We start from the raw sequence: 16,095 nt of genomic DNA on the forward strand, positions 1-16,095 counted from the left end.
TATGTAACTGTTTTGCAGAATGGAGACCCATATTCCTAAAGATAAATATGTATCTTTTTATTTTTCCCTTCATGCCCTCAGTGTCACTGAAATAAAAGAAACCCTGCACCCTCCACACAGTTTGTAAACGTGTTCAGCTTCCGTACGCAGCGGGTTACTTTTTGTTTTCTATTCTAAGAGCCAGACCCTTGGGGAGGCAGTGAGAATGTGGACCCTGGCTTCCTTTTGAGCTCAGGAGAGTAGATGTGGCCTCTGCCCGTTACTCTGGGGGAGCTGCCTCTGTGCGCACATGATGGCTCCGGGATGGCCGTTTACTTGGGCGGCACCCAGAGAGACCTCCCTGGGCCCCCCAAGCTGCCCTGTGAGATGCCCACCCGTGCTCCTGAGGCCAGGACACCCCTCCAAGAGTGTGGGCACTCACCTGGCTCCCGGCCTTAGAGCCCCTGGGACCTGTGGTGGGCAGGTGGCTGTGTTCCAGCAATGACCTCTAAGAACTGGTTTGTAAATGTTGTCCAGTCCTGTGATGAACCTGAAGCCTTAAATTGGGTTCTTGACAAGGTGCTGGAAAAGGAATAGAACATCCAAGTTTGGAGAAGTCCAGTCCGTTGTCGAGCCGGCCTGCATCGTTATAAGAACAACTAGTGCTGGCTGGAATCATGGCAGAGTCGTTCAGACGTTTTCTGGGTGCCCGGAGGCGCCGCTTCATTTCCGTCCTCTCTAGGGTCCCGCGTTGGCTTCACCGTAGTTGGACAACATAGTTGCCGGTGCGGAGCACTGGGACTGCGAGGAGCGGTCCCACAGCGCGTGGCACGGTGCGGCTCGTAGCGCAGAGACTTAGACGGCTGCTCACACCGGGTTGCGCGGGGTGCACCGCTGAGAAAATGGGAACCTGAGTCAGGCATCTTATCGTCACCAAATTACAACAACTGGAACCTGTGTCTTCTTCCAAACCTGTTCTAATTTATAGAAAAGACTGAAATTTCCATTGACTTCACACTGGCAAGGCGGGTGAGGACTTGGGTCCTGATTTTGGAGGCGTCTGATTTGAAAGAAGTAATGTTACATGGTTACATTGTTTCTGCTGCTTATCATGGACCGTAACTAACTGAGGATTGGCTCTAATTTAAGTATTTTTATCTAAAGGTTAATTGTAAAACATGTTTTTTTCTCTTTTGTCCTTTAAGGTCAAGAATGGCCCCACGTATAACTGTACCGAGTGCAGTTGTGTGTTTAAAAGCCTCGGGAGCTTGAACACCCACATCAGCAAGATGCACGTGGGCGGGACGCAGAACCCCGCAGGCCCCGCAGAGACGGCTCACGTGCTAACGGTGCGTCTGGCCAGCGCCGCGCGGGGCCCCTGCCGCCGGGTCGGTCATCTTGGTCGTGACCTCTCAGGAGGATTATTCCTTAGACTATGCAGCAGCACAGAAGTGCTGTGAACAGTTTCTTCAGGGTGAAGGAGGGAGTGAGGGCCTTTCTTGTTTCTAACGAGCGACGGAGAATGGATCTTTGTTTTTAACGAGCGAAGGAGAATGGATCTTCTTAAACTTCCGAGTCGTATCAGCTGGTCCTGATGCACGGACTGTCATTGAGCCAGTGACAATCACCCAAAATGCAGCGATTAATTTAGGAGACTGTGCTGCCTGCGGTGCTGTTGATGATTCCCGTGGGATCACCGTTATTCCTGTGGGATGACTTAAGAACCAATTATCCTTTCAAAATAACATTTCTTAAAAAAATAATATTTTCCACATCTGAGGGGACAGTAGGAATGTTTTCCTGAGGCTGTGCCCTTTTGGGAAACTACACTGTGTAAAATTGTGCGACACACACCGCCACGCTTGCGTTCAGGCTCTGGTGGGAGTCTCGGGCGCGGTCTTGTCTGTTCGCTCTCGGCCCCTCGCAGCTGGCGGGGAGGCCCGCGTCCCGGCGCGGAGAGCGGACGCCGCGTCAGCCCGTGCCCGTGAGCTGGCTGGCGGGTGGCTGCTGTCGTCGGCACCTGCCTCCCGCCAGCGCGGAAGCTCGGAAGCTCGTGTTTAGTCTCCAGCACCATGTTCGCGTTTACGGCTTGTGCTCTCCTTCCTCACGACAGCGGCAGCTCCACGCTGCTCCTCACCTTACTCCGGAGCAGGAGGCCCCGTGCCATAGATCTGCCCCGGGGGGTGGGTACTGTGTCCACCCGCGTGCGCCGCACAGTGCTGGCTCTGACTCGCACCGTCTCTCCGAGTGGCGCTGCAGACCCAGGGTGTCTGGGCGGTCCGAGCGCTTCTCTCCTTGAAGCTCTTGGCTGTGGCTTTCCTGAGCATTGATGCTACCAGGGCCTCTGTTTTCCAAGTTTCCTGAATTATGTTGGCCACAGTGGTTTCTCTCTTATTTTGTGACCCTTTTGTTTCTGTGTTTTACTGGACAGGTGGGAAGGTGAGGCCTGTGAGCTCACACCCCCACGTTGAGCTGATTGTCTCTCCTGTCACTCAGGAAACCTCGGAGACATGTAGGGGACAGTTCATTCAATACGTTCCTTTAAGATCCCATATTGTGCTTTGTGTAAAAATCAGTGAGGCATTTTATTTAAAATCTGTGTTTGGGATATTGTTAGATTTTAATGGTCATAAGGAAGACGAGCCTATTCCTTTCTTTCTGTTTTTGTTCTTTTAAATTGAAGTACAAATTAATGTACTTCTTACATTTTCAATGACCATGTCGCTGTGTTTCAGGCCACGCTGTTTCAGACGTTACCTCTCCAGCAGACGGAAGTCCACGTGACGTCTGCGTCGAGCCAGCAGAACTCCCAGGCCGTGACCGACGTCATCCAGCAGCTGCTGGAGCTCTCAGAGCCGGGGCCGACGGAATCCAGCCAGCCCCCGCAGCCCGGCCAGCAGCTCAGCATCACCGTGGGCATCAACCAGGACATCCTGCAGGTGAGGCGCACCTTCCCGCTCTCGGTCCATGCCCGAGCCTGGGTATCGTTCCTGGAAAACGAATAGGCAGGGCATGTCTAAGAAAAGGAATCGTCCTTAAATACATGTCCCAATTGAAAACGTTCTTTTCGAACAAAATACGCTCATGGACTGTGCAGGATTCTGAACAGTTAATCGATACATTTAAAAAACAGTTTAAAACTTAATTTTCTCTCCAAGTGATTTAGTTGAAAAGAACAGGCTTTTCAGAACTTCTTGTATCTCCTGTCAGTATCGGAGTGAGCCGGTCCGCCTCTCTTAGCAGCGTGCGAACGGTCTCGTCCACGTGGGAGAGCAGGAGAAGGAGACGGGGCAGAGCAGGCTTTTCTGAGTTTGCTCTGCTCGTCCAGCTTTAGCCTCAGCTCTTTCATTTGCAGACAGAGCCGCCTGCCGTCTCCTCCCTGTTTAGTGACCAGTTGTAAAAACTAACTGTCGCCTCCCTGTGCCTTTGGGGTAACAAGTTGGTGTAAGGAGTCTCCGGATGCATGACAGCCGAGGTCTTAGGGTGGTTGAAGCCACTGGAATTTAACGCAGTGATTCCAGATCAGTTTAGAGATAACCAAAGAGGTCTAAGGTCAGATTTCTAAATGTCAAATTAATTAATTCCAATCCCTTTTAGTTACCATACTGTATTTTGGGTGGAAGTGAGCTGTCAGTTTCCAGAAGGGACATTTCAGCTTCAGAGAGTCGCAAGTGTAGCTTGGCATTGGCGGTCGGGGGGGGCAGAGTTGTGCAGCTGGTAGGGCGGAGTTAGAACCCCGGGCAGAGCCTTGTTGCGTCTTTGTGATTGATTTTGGCCGGCCGCACCGGGCCTCCTACCTGCTAACCTGTTAGTTCTGTTCTGTCTCAGCAAGCCTTAGAAAACAGTGGGCTGTCTTCAATTCCAGCTGCCGCGCACGCGCACGACAGCAGCCACGCCAGGACGCCGTCCACGCAGGCGCCAAGTCTGGACGCTTCTCACCCTTCGAGTGAGCAGACCCACCCCACAGATGCAGAGCAGGAAAAAGAGCAAGAAAGCCCAGAGAAGTTGGATAAAAAGGAAAAAAAAATCATAAAGAAGAAATCACCGTTCCTACCTGGTAATGTGAATGTGCTTTAAGGGTTAGACGTTGGGGGGGGGGGTTGCTTATTTCTTCTTTCGAAGGTGATATGTCGTTGACTGTTCTGATAGTATCGACATATTTGTTTGATATTGAAAACCTCAGCAGTTGCAGACTTTGGGCTGCCTTTCCCCTGTGAGCCGCGTCTCTTCCTGACGGTTCCCCAGGCTTACTCCTGGGTCGTCTTGGCCGCTCCTTCCCGCAGCTGCGTTCTGGCCACTTTTGTCCCCCGCTTCGCCACCACACTGCCATCTCCTGACTTGTAAGCATGGCTCCTGGGCCAGACCCTCGGCCATTTCCCCTCAACGCTCCCCTCTGGCTCCGTGGTGTCTGTGAGCTCTCGATAACCTGGCCCAGGTGCACGGCCAGGCCTGCCCTGGACTTCGGGGTGCGAGCTGATGTCACCGTGTGGCCAGGCTCCCACGCTGTCCGGACAGGCATGCGCCTCCAGGGCCATCCTTCCCACAGGCTTGCTGTGCCGGGAGTGTCTTCTTCCTCCCCTTCCTCCCGCTGTCTCGGAGAGCTCTGGTGGCCTCTGAGGGCAGCACTTAGAGGACACTCGGGCCTGCCCTTTCTGCTCTCGGCGCTCGCAGATTCGCAGTGTTTCTGCCCCGCAGTCCCCCACCTGGCCGCTGTCTGCCTGGATACAGTCTCTTCGTCGCTGGCCCCCCCGTGGGCTGACGTGTGCGGCTCTCTCACATGGGGAATGCGATCGGTTTCTGTCTTCTGGGCAACAGTGTCCTCTGGAAGTGTCTTCCCAGCGACTCTGACCGTTCCGCTTCCCCCCGGTCTTGGGGAGCGAGTGCTGTCTTGCTGCGAGGCACGGAACGACCAACGCGGTCATCGCTGCGACACTCCTGAGCGCGTCTCCTTGCAGCGCTGACATGGCTGTGAGGCCCTTGTCTCCACCACAGACCGCGGCAGTTCTGTCCCCTGTGTCCCCTCCATCTGCCCCTCGTCCCGGGGAAGCACGGGGGGGTTGGGATTGAGGCGGTTCATCCTCTGGTTGTTCCTGGTGTCCAGAGAGGGAGGAGGGGAAGGGCACCCTCCCAAGTGTGTCTGTTCACCCTGAAGCCTTTGGGCCGAGAGCTTCCCTCGCGATGGTTTGGAACACCTGCTTCACGCGCGCCCAGTAAGTGCGTGGGCACTTCCAGCCTGGGGGGCGTGTGGCTGCGGCCCTAGTCACTGGGCTGGAACCCTCCAAGGCGCTCCGACCCCGCTGTCGGCGGCTCAGGCTTCTCCAGGCGGGAGGCGGGACCTGACTTCGCGGGATCCCGAGCAGCAGGGGCCCCCGGATGGAGGACGGCGCGCTCCGTCCTGAGCGTTAGGTGTGGGGTTCGGAGTGGGGTTACCGTCCACGCACGCGGGGTTTGCCTGGGGCGCGCTCTGCCTGCAGAGTGTGCAGAGGTCAGGCCGTTCGCCCCGGAGCCGCCTGAGTCCGTGAAGTGGAAGTGGAAGTGGAAGCGGTGCTCACTGCGCCTCGAGTGTGGGCTCGTTTGTGCCGCTCTGCGGCTGCCCGAGCCGGTGCGGCCTCAGGACGAGGTCAGAGCAGCATGTTCTCTCCGGGATCCCTCCCGAGACGGGTCCTGGGGCCGCGTTTCTACAGAAAGAGGTTTCTTCTGATGAAAACTTCTCAGGGAGCTGGACACATTTACGTAGGGACTGTTTCTGGAACTCGCGGTGCAAGGGGGGCTGAGGGCTGTCGGGGACCCCGAGGAGACCGTGAGCACAGCCTCTTCGGAGTGGCTTCTGGCTTCTGACTCCCTTGATTGCGTGTCCCCGCTCGTGCGGCCCTTGCCCTGGCGCCGCCCTACTCGGCTGACGTCGTTCAGTGAAAGGGGGGGTTTAGTAGACTTCGGCTTCTTATTTCAAGAGGTATTTTCCGCATGCATTCAAAATTTAACAAATGCTTTTATATTTTCCATATAATTTAGAACATATAGATCATCTTTAAAACTAAACAAAGTTCGAAATTTGTTGTGGTGAAATACTGGCTCTTTGAAATCACAAAGAAAGGTGTTTTGGAAAGCTGCTGACTTCCTCCTTTAAGGATGACAGTGGTATAGCTGTTCTCTGTGGAAATCTTTATTCAGACCACAGAGATTTTACCTTCTTAGACCAGACTGTGATGGGGAAAACGTAGCCCGAACGTAGCTCCGGTCCTGCCGTGAGAGGCCGGCATCCTCGTGGCCCACTGCGGCGCGTGGGCCTTCGGGTCAGCGGCCTTGGAAGCGGTGCTCACTGCGCCTCGAGTGTGGGCTCCAGGTCTCTGGACCTGCCCTGCTCCTGCTTTCTGACTCTGCTGCGGGTGACCTGGACATTTCTGGGGCTCTGGTCAGTCATGACCTTAATCACTGCCAAAGAATTAAGTATAAAGTCATTCTTGGTAAGAACCTTAGCCAACATTGTACTTTTTCTAAAACTAACCTGCATGAACACTCTGGGATTTTTAGGTCTACTTTGGATAATTCAAGAGACTGATGCTTTCTTTTCGGTCCTGCTTTCTTTCTCTTTGGAGGATGTGCCTTACGAATAAAGAGTTTCTGTATTCATAGTTCAGCTAAATTACTTGTTATTTTGTATTATGCTTTTGTATAATACAGTATAGAAAACTTTAAAAAGACTCATTCGTGTGAGCGTAGTTGGGTTTGGTTTGAAAATTCCACGATTTATCTCATTTGTGTATAATTCTTTGATAGTACAATATTCAGAGCTTATGAGATTTTCTTTAGGTTTTGTTTTGAATTATTTGTCATTTATAATTAAATATACATATTATTTTTACTTAAGACCTTTAATATTTTTTAATGGTGACGTGGCTTGAAGCTGAGTCCCATTCGTAGTAAACATAACGCAGCGCGGGTATGAAGTGCTAGGAAGACAGCCAGCTCTGAGGTGCCAGTGGTCCGCACGCGCGCGAGGCGCAGCAGAGACGGCAGAGAGTGGCCACAGAGGCCTGTTGTTAGTTGAAGGTGTGCCCTGAGTTTTGAGGTAGGAGAGATCCGCGGGCCACAGTGAGAGAGTGAGAGCTCTGCTCAGCTGGGAGGGGCGAGTCCAGTCCTCCTGGCAATGGAGGAAGCACAGGGTGTTCAGTGAGAGACGCGCGGCGGAGAGCGTTCCGCTCCAAGGGCCGTTCTGACAGTTTCATTTTGTGTGTTTTTCTGTATTAACAATTGTTTTACGCACTCCTAGCATTAAATACGGTTGATATATCACGAACATCTGCACATGGAATGATAAGGCTGTGTTTGGTTGTAGTCACACACACACAGAACTCCACCGCGCAGGACCCGAGAGCACAACTGGGGGCTCCTGTCTCCTGGCTGAGCCTTTGGGAGGGTCCTGGAGGCTCATGTACTGTCTCCACAGAGATCCTGTCTTTTCTTGACTGATGTGTTGAGCTTCTGTATACGGTCTGGATCTTCTTTGTTAATTTGTGGGTTTCAAATCCCTTTTCCAGAAGTAGCTTCTCTTTCACTCTCGTTTAGATGTCATTTGATGAATAGACAAGTAGAGATTTTTACTTCAGTGCAGCTGTCCTGATGGCATAAGTGTTTGTGTGAAAATCTTTCTAAAGGTCAGAAGGATTTTATCTTCTTAGACTGGAGCACAATCTTCGTAACTTAGTCTTTTCTTGATGATTCAGCACATAATTCCATGAGGGTGCTGTGCCCTGGTTGCCGTCTGTTCTCTTCCTTCTGTCTTTCTCTTTATAGTTTGTGTGTTCTGTGTTTCATGTAAGACGTTTTTCCTTTACCCACATTGAATTCCCCCTATTTGGTTTTTTTTTTTTTTTAAGTAAGTGACGGACTTGAACTCGCGACCCTGAGATCAAGACCTGAGCTGAGATCAAGAGTCAGACGCTTACCCGACTGAGACCCCCAGGCTCCCCTGAATTCTCCCGTATGTTCTAACAGAAGTATTAGAACTTTGGCTTTACATTCAGTTCACTAGTTTATTTGGACTTCATTTTTATGCATAAGAGGTGGGATTGGAATCTTATTTATCCCTGGGTGGTAACTAGTCATCTGGCAGCATGTTGTGGGAACGTGTCTCTGATATGTGATCCCAGGTTTGTGGAGATCTGGTTTCTGTCTCTGTGTGTGGCTAAGCTCTGGGTTTGTAATTGTGCCCGCTTGCCGGTCTGTGTGGATACCCATGCACTGTCTTCGTTATTTAAAATACCTCTTGAAATCAGCAGGGTGGGCTTTAGTTTTCATTCTCTTTCAGATTATCTTGGTCTTGGTTGGACGAATTTGGTTTCTGTAAAATAGTTTCTGTGTCCATGACCACATTTGTCTTCCTGCCGGCGTCTCTTGTTACGGAAAGCTCTTGCAAGTCTTCTCAGACTGACTCTTCTATCTTATCTTTTTGTCTCTGTAAACTCCTTGTATGTTGCAGGTTTTGTTTGCTGTAGGTGTATAGGAAGACGGTTGGCTTCGTAGACTGGTCATGAACCAGCAACCCATGAATTTCTGTTGTTAATTGTAGCCGTTTGGAGATGACGTTGGCTTTTCACGTAGATACTAGATTGTGTATGAATAGTGACATTTTTCCTCTTCTTGGCACATTGGTGTGGACCTCTGCCTGTGCTGTGGAGACTGGTCTGCTGCCGTCCTGACTCTAAAGTCCTGGTTCTAATGTTTCACGGTGGAAACACGTTACTCTTGACTTTTCACAGAAGCTCTTGGATTTGGGAGGCGCCTTCCCTCGCTGGTTTATTTAGGCTTTTGTTTTCTTCCTCATGTTGAGTATTATCAAATGCCTCTTCTTTCTCTTTTGCTATGATCGTATGTTTTTCTCTTTTAACCTCTGAGGGGGTAAATCACGGTGATTGATGGATTAGTGGTGAGCACGCCGTGTCTTCCGTCCGGGCCTCCATGTTGCTCTGGCTTTTCTCTCTTCCCCTTCCCTCTCCCTGTCTTTTTCCCTTTATTTTTTCTTTAAGACACATTTTTAAATTTCCTTGGCCAATATTCTTTTTTTCAATTTTACTTAATAAAATACACCTTTTCATTGAAAATGAATAATTTCAGTACTTACTTTTAAATCAGTTAAATTATAAAACCGTCCTCTTTTATAGAATGTACACAGGTGTTAAAATGTGAAGTACTATCGAGAAAACATTACTTGTGGTTACTGCACTCCCCTCACACTTGCACAGCATTGTTCTGTGTAACGGTTTGAGTTGGCGTGTAAGCGACTTCTCTTGCTGTCACTTGCTGTATTTAGGGAGAAACACACCTGTTTTACAGAAAAGTCATCATGCGTATCCTGCAGGAAGCTCAAAGCAGTGTTGAAAGCTGGGTGTGAATGGCACAGAAAAATTGCTTGTTTTTCCGCCATTAACTGAGCTCCCTGGCGGGCACGGGGAGAACAGCTGGGACGGCTTAGCTCTCTGGAGGGACACCTTTTTTTTTTTTTTTAAAGATTTTATTTATTTATTTGACAGACAGAGATCACAAGTAGGCAGAGAGGCAGGCAGAGAGAGAGGAGAAAGCAGGCTCTATGCTGAGCAAAGAGCCCGATGTGGGGCTTGATCCCAGGACCCTGGGATCATGACCTGAGCCGAAGGCAGAGGCTTTAACCCACTGAGCCACCCAGGCGCCCCTGTAGGGACACCTTTGAGTCATTTTTAAGAACTTCAGCGTCAGGCTTCTGGAGGGCTTCCAAAACTTCTCAGTAACTTCTGCAGCGACCTGGGAGGGCAGGTGTTCCTGTTGCAGACCCAGCGCGCTGAGCTCCCTTCCAGGCTGGTGGCAGCCACGGGTGGAGCCCTCACGAGAGCGTCTGTCCGCTCAGAGGCGCGCTCTGCAGGTGCTGGGAGCCACGCGGAACAAAATCAGCGGGCCCCGCTGGTCCGTCTTCGCCTCGCGGGGGCTGTACCAGCTTCCAGAGGGTGAGAGAACGTGTCCTCTGCGCGGTGCAGTCTGGATATCGGACCGTTCCTTGGTAACGTGCACCTTGCTTGCTGCGACGGGGCGCATCCCACCGCCGTGGGAAGGCGGAGTGACTCCTCCCCGAAGCCGCAGACGGGCCGCTTCTTCCCAGAGCCGTGTTTCCAGAATCGCTGGAAGCAGAGGCGTGACCCGTGGTATAAACAAGGAGACCCGTGTCTTACTTTGCCCGTGATCTGTGCGTGGATGGAAGCATGAACTCCTGGAAGTCTTCCACGTCGGTCGTGGAGCGAGTGCTTGGAGGTGTTTGGGGCCAGAGAGCGTCTTCCTCTGGCCAAGTGATTACAGGACGCAGGAAGGCGGGAGCCCCCCTTCCGAGTGTCCCTTCGGAAGGGACAGCGAGAACCGACACGACACGAGGGTCCACGAGCAGGCCGGGTAACCTTCGGAACCGGCGCGTTGTTCTCATTCTGCTGTGGGAAGCTCTGTGGGCCCCACCGGCCCGTCCAGGAGCCTGGCCTCCGCTGCTGGCGACACGCGCCCCTCCTCCTCTCGGCCAGCTCGGGTCTTCTGAGGAATCTGACGCTTCTCCGTGAGCCGCAGCCAGGCGATGGCACCCCGAAGGCCTGGCTCTCTGCTGCGTGAGCTCCGGCGGCAGCGGCGTTCCGGCTCTCTCTCGAGCTTGGGAGCGGTCGTAGCTGCTTCGTGGGGACCCGTCCCTATTCTCCGGCGCTCAGTGCTCCGATGAATCCCGTATTCTGTTCAGAATATCCTCAGGGAGAAGGTTCCTCTGCTTGTTGGGAGGTTCGACGAGTTTGGGAAGCAGGTAGGTGGTTCTGCTTGTACTTTTGCACCGGATGCCCCAGACGCCAGTGACCCAGCCCGGCCGTCGGCCCGTACGGGTGTGCCGGGTTCCGCAGCGGAAGCCTCCACATCCAGTCACGGTTTCGAAGAGCCCCGTCTCAGCCGAGCTCTAACCCGCCCCTACCGATCGCCCGTCTGCGCACACAGCGCGGGCCAGGGAAGCGCCGTGGGAGAGGGAGCGCGGCGATACCGGGACAGCTCTGGCCGCCGGAGGAGCCCCGGAGGACAGGTTTATGCCGCCCGACTTCCACCCCCGGCCCCGCTTTCGGCTCAGCCGCAGACCACGTGGGCGCTGGGGAGGCCGGCCGTGCCCGGCACTGGCTCTGGCTGTCGCTTCCAGACGTGGCTTCATCTCCACCCTCGTTTCCAGGCTCCAAGTTCTGCATCGCATCTGGTGCCGTGGCCTCTGTCAGCGTCTGCCGCCCTGCGCTGTGGGCAGCTTCCGGATATGAGGGGACCCGAGGAAACCTGGCTGGGTTGGAGAAGACGCCGTTGCCATCATGAGTCGGAGCCTCAGCCCGGCACCAGCCCCATCTCCCCGTGCCTCATGGAGTCCAGCCCGGCCCGGCCGCCGCCCCCTCCCGGTTCCAGCCGAGAGTCTAGTCGGGGGGTCAGTGGCAGCCCCCGATCAGTGCCGAAAGGCCAGGCGACTGTCCGATTGGTGCTGAGAGGCCAGGAGATTGGGAGCGACTGTTCACGAGGCTCATTTTGTCCACAGTCTCCCCATTTGTGAGCCGTGCCAAGGGCGTGGCCGCACGGCTCTTCCTGGGCCAGTCTGCTGGCCGGTGGCCCACGCAGTCTGTTGCTGGCTGCGCGAGGGACCTTCGCCCACCTACTCGAGGGCGCTGACATGTCACTGCTGAGCGCGCCCTGACGCGTTTGTAAGACACGGCAGCTCGATGCCACCAGTGCATGGGGTTCCGCGGCGAGTCAGTTCCAGCATCCTGCAGCCTCCCCTGCGTGTGCTGCGTCGGGCCCCAGCCGCTGAGGACTCGGCCACCTCGTGGAGTACTCGGTGACGAGAGTGAGGGAGACGTGGCCGCTTTACTGCGTTCATAGGGCGGGCTCTGGAGCTCTGTCGTCTGCACCCGACCCCCAGGATGTGCGCGTCTCCCCAGTGGCTGCCGCTGAACAACAGTTCGGTCTGAGGATGGGCATTTAACTTGGTGTTTTGCTGCTTGAAAGCAGAGTGACCTTCTGGGCCTGTCTTCCGTCCCAGGGCGGGAGCCTCCGTACGCACCTGCGGCTCCTGGGGAGATCTGTAGTTGCTGGAGAGCAGCCAGGCCCCTGTCTGGGGTCCGAGCCAGCATGTGGATGTGGCCCCAGGAGAGCCCGTCCGTCCATCCCCACTGTTGAACTCGGGCTTCTCTGAGTACAGGGGGTGCCCTCTGGTCCCACTGACCACTCAGCAGGCGTCTTCCTGTCACTCGTCCTGCCTCCCGCCTGCAGGGTCCCTTCCCCTTGTCCGCCTTGTTTTCCACCACGGCCACAGCGGGCGCTGGAGAGGGAACTGGCCGCGTGCCCAGGAGCCGCCCTTGCGTGGAGCGACTGAGGAGTGAGGAGGACACGCCCGCGGTCCTCCGAGTCTCATCCCTGCTGTCACTCATGGGCTTGATAACCGAGGGAAAGCTGTGCGTCCCTGTTCTCATCCGGTGGCACAGCTGTCATGGCGCGAAGGTTCTCCGGCATCTTACCCCGTCCGTACCCAGCTCCAAGTCGTGCTGACCCCACATGCCGTCTCACGCTCTGGCCACCGTCAACTTGAAGCTCCCGGAACGTCATACCTGGCTTTTGCTTCTTTGCCTGGTAAAAGCACTTCCGTTAGGTCCTGCTTCTTTCCAGTGCAGACTTTTTGGGGGTTACGATTTATTTATTTATTTATTCTTACGTAATCTCTTCACCTGATGTGGCGCTCAGACCCAGCCCTGAGAGGTGGTGCGCACCCTTCCCGCCCAGCCAGGCCCCCTCGAAGGCAGGCGTTCTCCCGTGTTCCCGCCCCCGGGACGAATCTGCGCAGTCTTTGCCCTGTCCACGAGCGCAGGTCCCAGCCCCGCACAGGTGGAGCTCTGTGTCCTGGGTCCCCGCAGGGGCAGGAGCAGGAGCAGGCCCGCAGTGACACAGGGTGTGCTGTGGACGCTCTCCTTGGAGCGGGGCCGGAGGATAGGGTTTCTGAGAAAACGATTCTCAGACCCTGGAACTGGAGATTTCCGTATGTGCCTGGACTTTTCCACTGACTGGCACCTGACCTTGGGCAAGTCAGCTGACCTTGACAGTGTCAGCGTTGGGGGCTCTTGGTGGGCTCAGGCAGTAAAACCTGCGACTCTTGACCTTGTGATGATGAGTTTGAGCCCCACTTTGGGTATAGAGAGGACTTAAAAAAAATACTTTAACAAATAAAATGTCGGCTTTGTCATCTTTGAAACGGGGCAATGCCCGGATGAGTGGGAGAGAACCGAGCGGCAGGAGCCGCGCAGGACAGCCCCTGACTCGTGGTCACCGACTGCCGGAAGGACGACAGACACCTTAAAATTACTGTTTCCAGTGTATGAGACTGGCTCACGGCACATGATTCGGAAGATCTAAAACAGTGTACAGTGAGTGGCCCCCTGTTCGTCCTTGTCCTCCACGGGCCCCTCTCCAGGGCCTGGGTGGCCACGGGGCTGTGTTTGTTAAACCAGTGAGGGCGATTATACTGTGCATTACACTGGGTTGTAGCAGGGTGTGGGCAGACTCCGTATGTATATCTTTTTTGCAGTTTACTTTTTTTCCACGTGATACCTTATTTTACTAAATGTCTAGGGATTGTTCCCTTTCATGGGTAAGTAATTATTTAGGTTGTTTGCAGGCTTTGCTAATACAAACGATAATAAACTGATACAAATCCTTCGCCTCTACGAACGTCAGTGTGCCACACTGTCCAGGGCTCACGGGACAGTCCCCAACAGGACGGCGATAAAACCGAGCCACTCATGGGACTTACTCGGACTTCATTGTCTGTGTCACTCACATGCCTGATAACAAAGGAAAAGAAATCTGTGCGTATTTGAAAAATTGTGGTCGATATTGCTGATTTTCCTTCCGTGCAACTGTGTCTGTTTGTTCTCCGGACGACAGTAGGGCAGGGGGAGGGTACCTGTTTGCTTGTAGCCTTTCGAACGGGTTGTTATCCAAATCTGGAGGTCCTTTCTCCGCATCGGTGGGTTCAGAATGGTTTGTTACTGTGGTTTTAATTTCATTTCTCCTGTGAGGAGTCAGAGGTTGAGCAGCTTTTCACGTTAATAGTCCCCTGCGTTTTCTGTTAGCCGGCCGACTCCAGACTTTGATTTGCTGTAACGGATTAGGGACGACAGGGTTTTGAGAGCATACATTCTCTTCTTATTTGTCTTTTTGAGTTAAAACGGAGAGATGCTTTGTTCTTCCATAGCCAAATTTGTCATGGATTTTGGACTTGTGTAATAGAGTTCGATGCTGACATCACAGGACATAGCCTGTTATCCGGCACTTTCCGACCTTCGTCTTTTAAACTAAATCTTTGACTCGGTTGTATTTTTTGTTCCCAGGCAGACACCTGCTGTCCACACGCCGTGACACCATGCTGTTCTTTACACCCGCAGCCCCTGTGCGCGTTTTGTCTGCACTGTTCTGGGCACGGATCTGTCTGTATGCACGTGCTCTGGCACCTCTGCCGTGTGCCTCGTAGCTAGCACGCCTCGTCCTCCCCAGTTACGCCATTTTCAAAGTGTAGTTTTGACAATTTTCACATGCTTACTTTTTCACGTGTACTTTACAATTGTCTTCCAAAGTTCCAGAACTCTAGTTATTAAAAAATTCCTATTGGCGTTTGTATATGTATATGTGATTTAACCAGTGAAAATTGATGTCCATAACTTTTCATCTTTGTACCAAAGAATGGAGTGTGTTTTTCCATTTATTCAGATCTTTTCTTTGTATTTTTTTCATATTTTAGTAGTAATTTAAAATTTTCTTTTGGATTTTGTTAACTGGGAATGATGTTGATTTCCAGGTATTAAAATGTGGGCCTATTTCTTAGGTTCAGGTTTTTTAAGGCATATAATTGGATCATTTGTAAATAATAATTTTACCTTTTTCTTATAGTTTATACTGCATATTTCCATATATTACCTAATTTCATTGGTGTGTATCACTTGAACACAGTAAATTCATGGCAGGGAAAGTGGACTTTTTCTTGGCTATAATAGGATTCACTTTCCTGTTTTCCTATTAAGTCAGATGTTGTACTGAGATACGTTTATTTAGCTTCTCCTGTTTTTAGACAGTTTTTTAAAAGTTAAGTCTAGATGTTAAATTTTAGGGGCGCCTGAGTGGCTCAGTGGGTTAAAGCCTCTGCCTTTGGCTCAGGTCCTGATCCCAGGGTCCTGGGATCGAGTCCTGCATCAGATTCTCTGCTCGGCAGGGAGCCTGCTTCTTCCTCTCTCTCTCTCTGCCTCTCTGCCTTCTCGTGATCTTTGTCTGTCAAATAAATAAAAAATAACATCTTTAAAAATATAATACTTAAAGTTACAAGAATATTTGATCACAAACTCCTATGTGTCGTTCATACTGTTTCTTTGTCGTACCCAGTCACAGATCCCTTTGTGCAGCATGAAAAATCCCCATCTCCTCTTTCTTTCTTTCTTTCTTTCTCTGACAGACAGAGGTGATGTGTCGGCAGGGAGGGAGAGGGTCGGGGGTAAGCAGGCTCCCCGCTGAGCAGAGAGCCCGATGCGGGGCTCGATCCCAGGACCCTGAGATCATGACCGGAGCCGAAGGCAGAGGCTTTAACCCACTGAGCCACCCAGGTGCCCCCACCATCTCCGAATTCTTTGCACGTGTGTTGCGTTTTGGTCACGATACCGGGTCGGTTGCGACAATGCTTCTTCCAGCTTCTTCCTTCGCTCCGTGTTCTTGGAGCTGGTCGTGGAGTCCTTTGCTCACATCTGCTTTTCCTCCCGTTCCCGACGGGCTGCGTTTGTGCGGCGGCTGGTTTCTGTTCCCCTGCGGTTAGCGCTCTGACCTCTCAGGCTGTGATTAGTGTTCTCATGGAGCTGGTCAGATTTTCTGAGGATTAAATCACAGTCTGCAGTAATTTCAGTGCTCGTGCAAGTTGTAAGCTTTGTCCTAACTGATCATCCATCTTCTGCGGTGGCAAAAAGCGTGTAGCCGCTCGTAGGGATGGTGTGTCGTCCGACCCTAACCCTGCAGGGACATTCGGGTGCCTTCATGTCTGGTACCAGCGCTGGGCTGTGTGTGATTTTC

At 52.6% G+C, this 16,095-nt stretch overlaps 1 protein-coding gene across 4 annotated transcripts in view; it reads left to right on the forward strand.

The window, feature by feature from the left end:
* The window catches only part of ZNF236 (zinc finger protein 236), a 99,534-nt gene that overhangs the window by 27,153 nt on the left and 56,286 nt on the right, over positions 1–16,095 (forward strand). For all 4 annotated transcript variants that reach the window (XM_045085241.1, XM_045085238.1, XM_045085240.1 and 1 more), the window contains 3 exons: positions 1,185–1,328; positions 2,715–2,918; positions 3,808–4,036. In XM_045085241.1, coding sequence (XP_044941176.1) covers positions 1,185–1,328; positions 2,715–2,918; positions 3,808–4,036 — 577 coding nt within the window. The remainder of the gene's footprint in view (positions 1–1,184; positions 1,329–2,714; positions 2,919–3,807; positions 4,037–16,095) is intronic.

Source organism: Mustela putorius, unplaced genomic scaffold, assembly GCF_011764305.1.
Source record: "Mustela putorius furo isolate JIRA1106 unplaced genomic scaffold, ASM1176430v1.1 tig00000835_pilon_pilon_pilon, whole genome shotgun sequence".
NCBI lineage: Eukaryota > Metazoa > Chordata > Mammalia > Carnivora > Mustelidae > Mustela > Mustela putorius.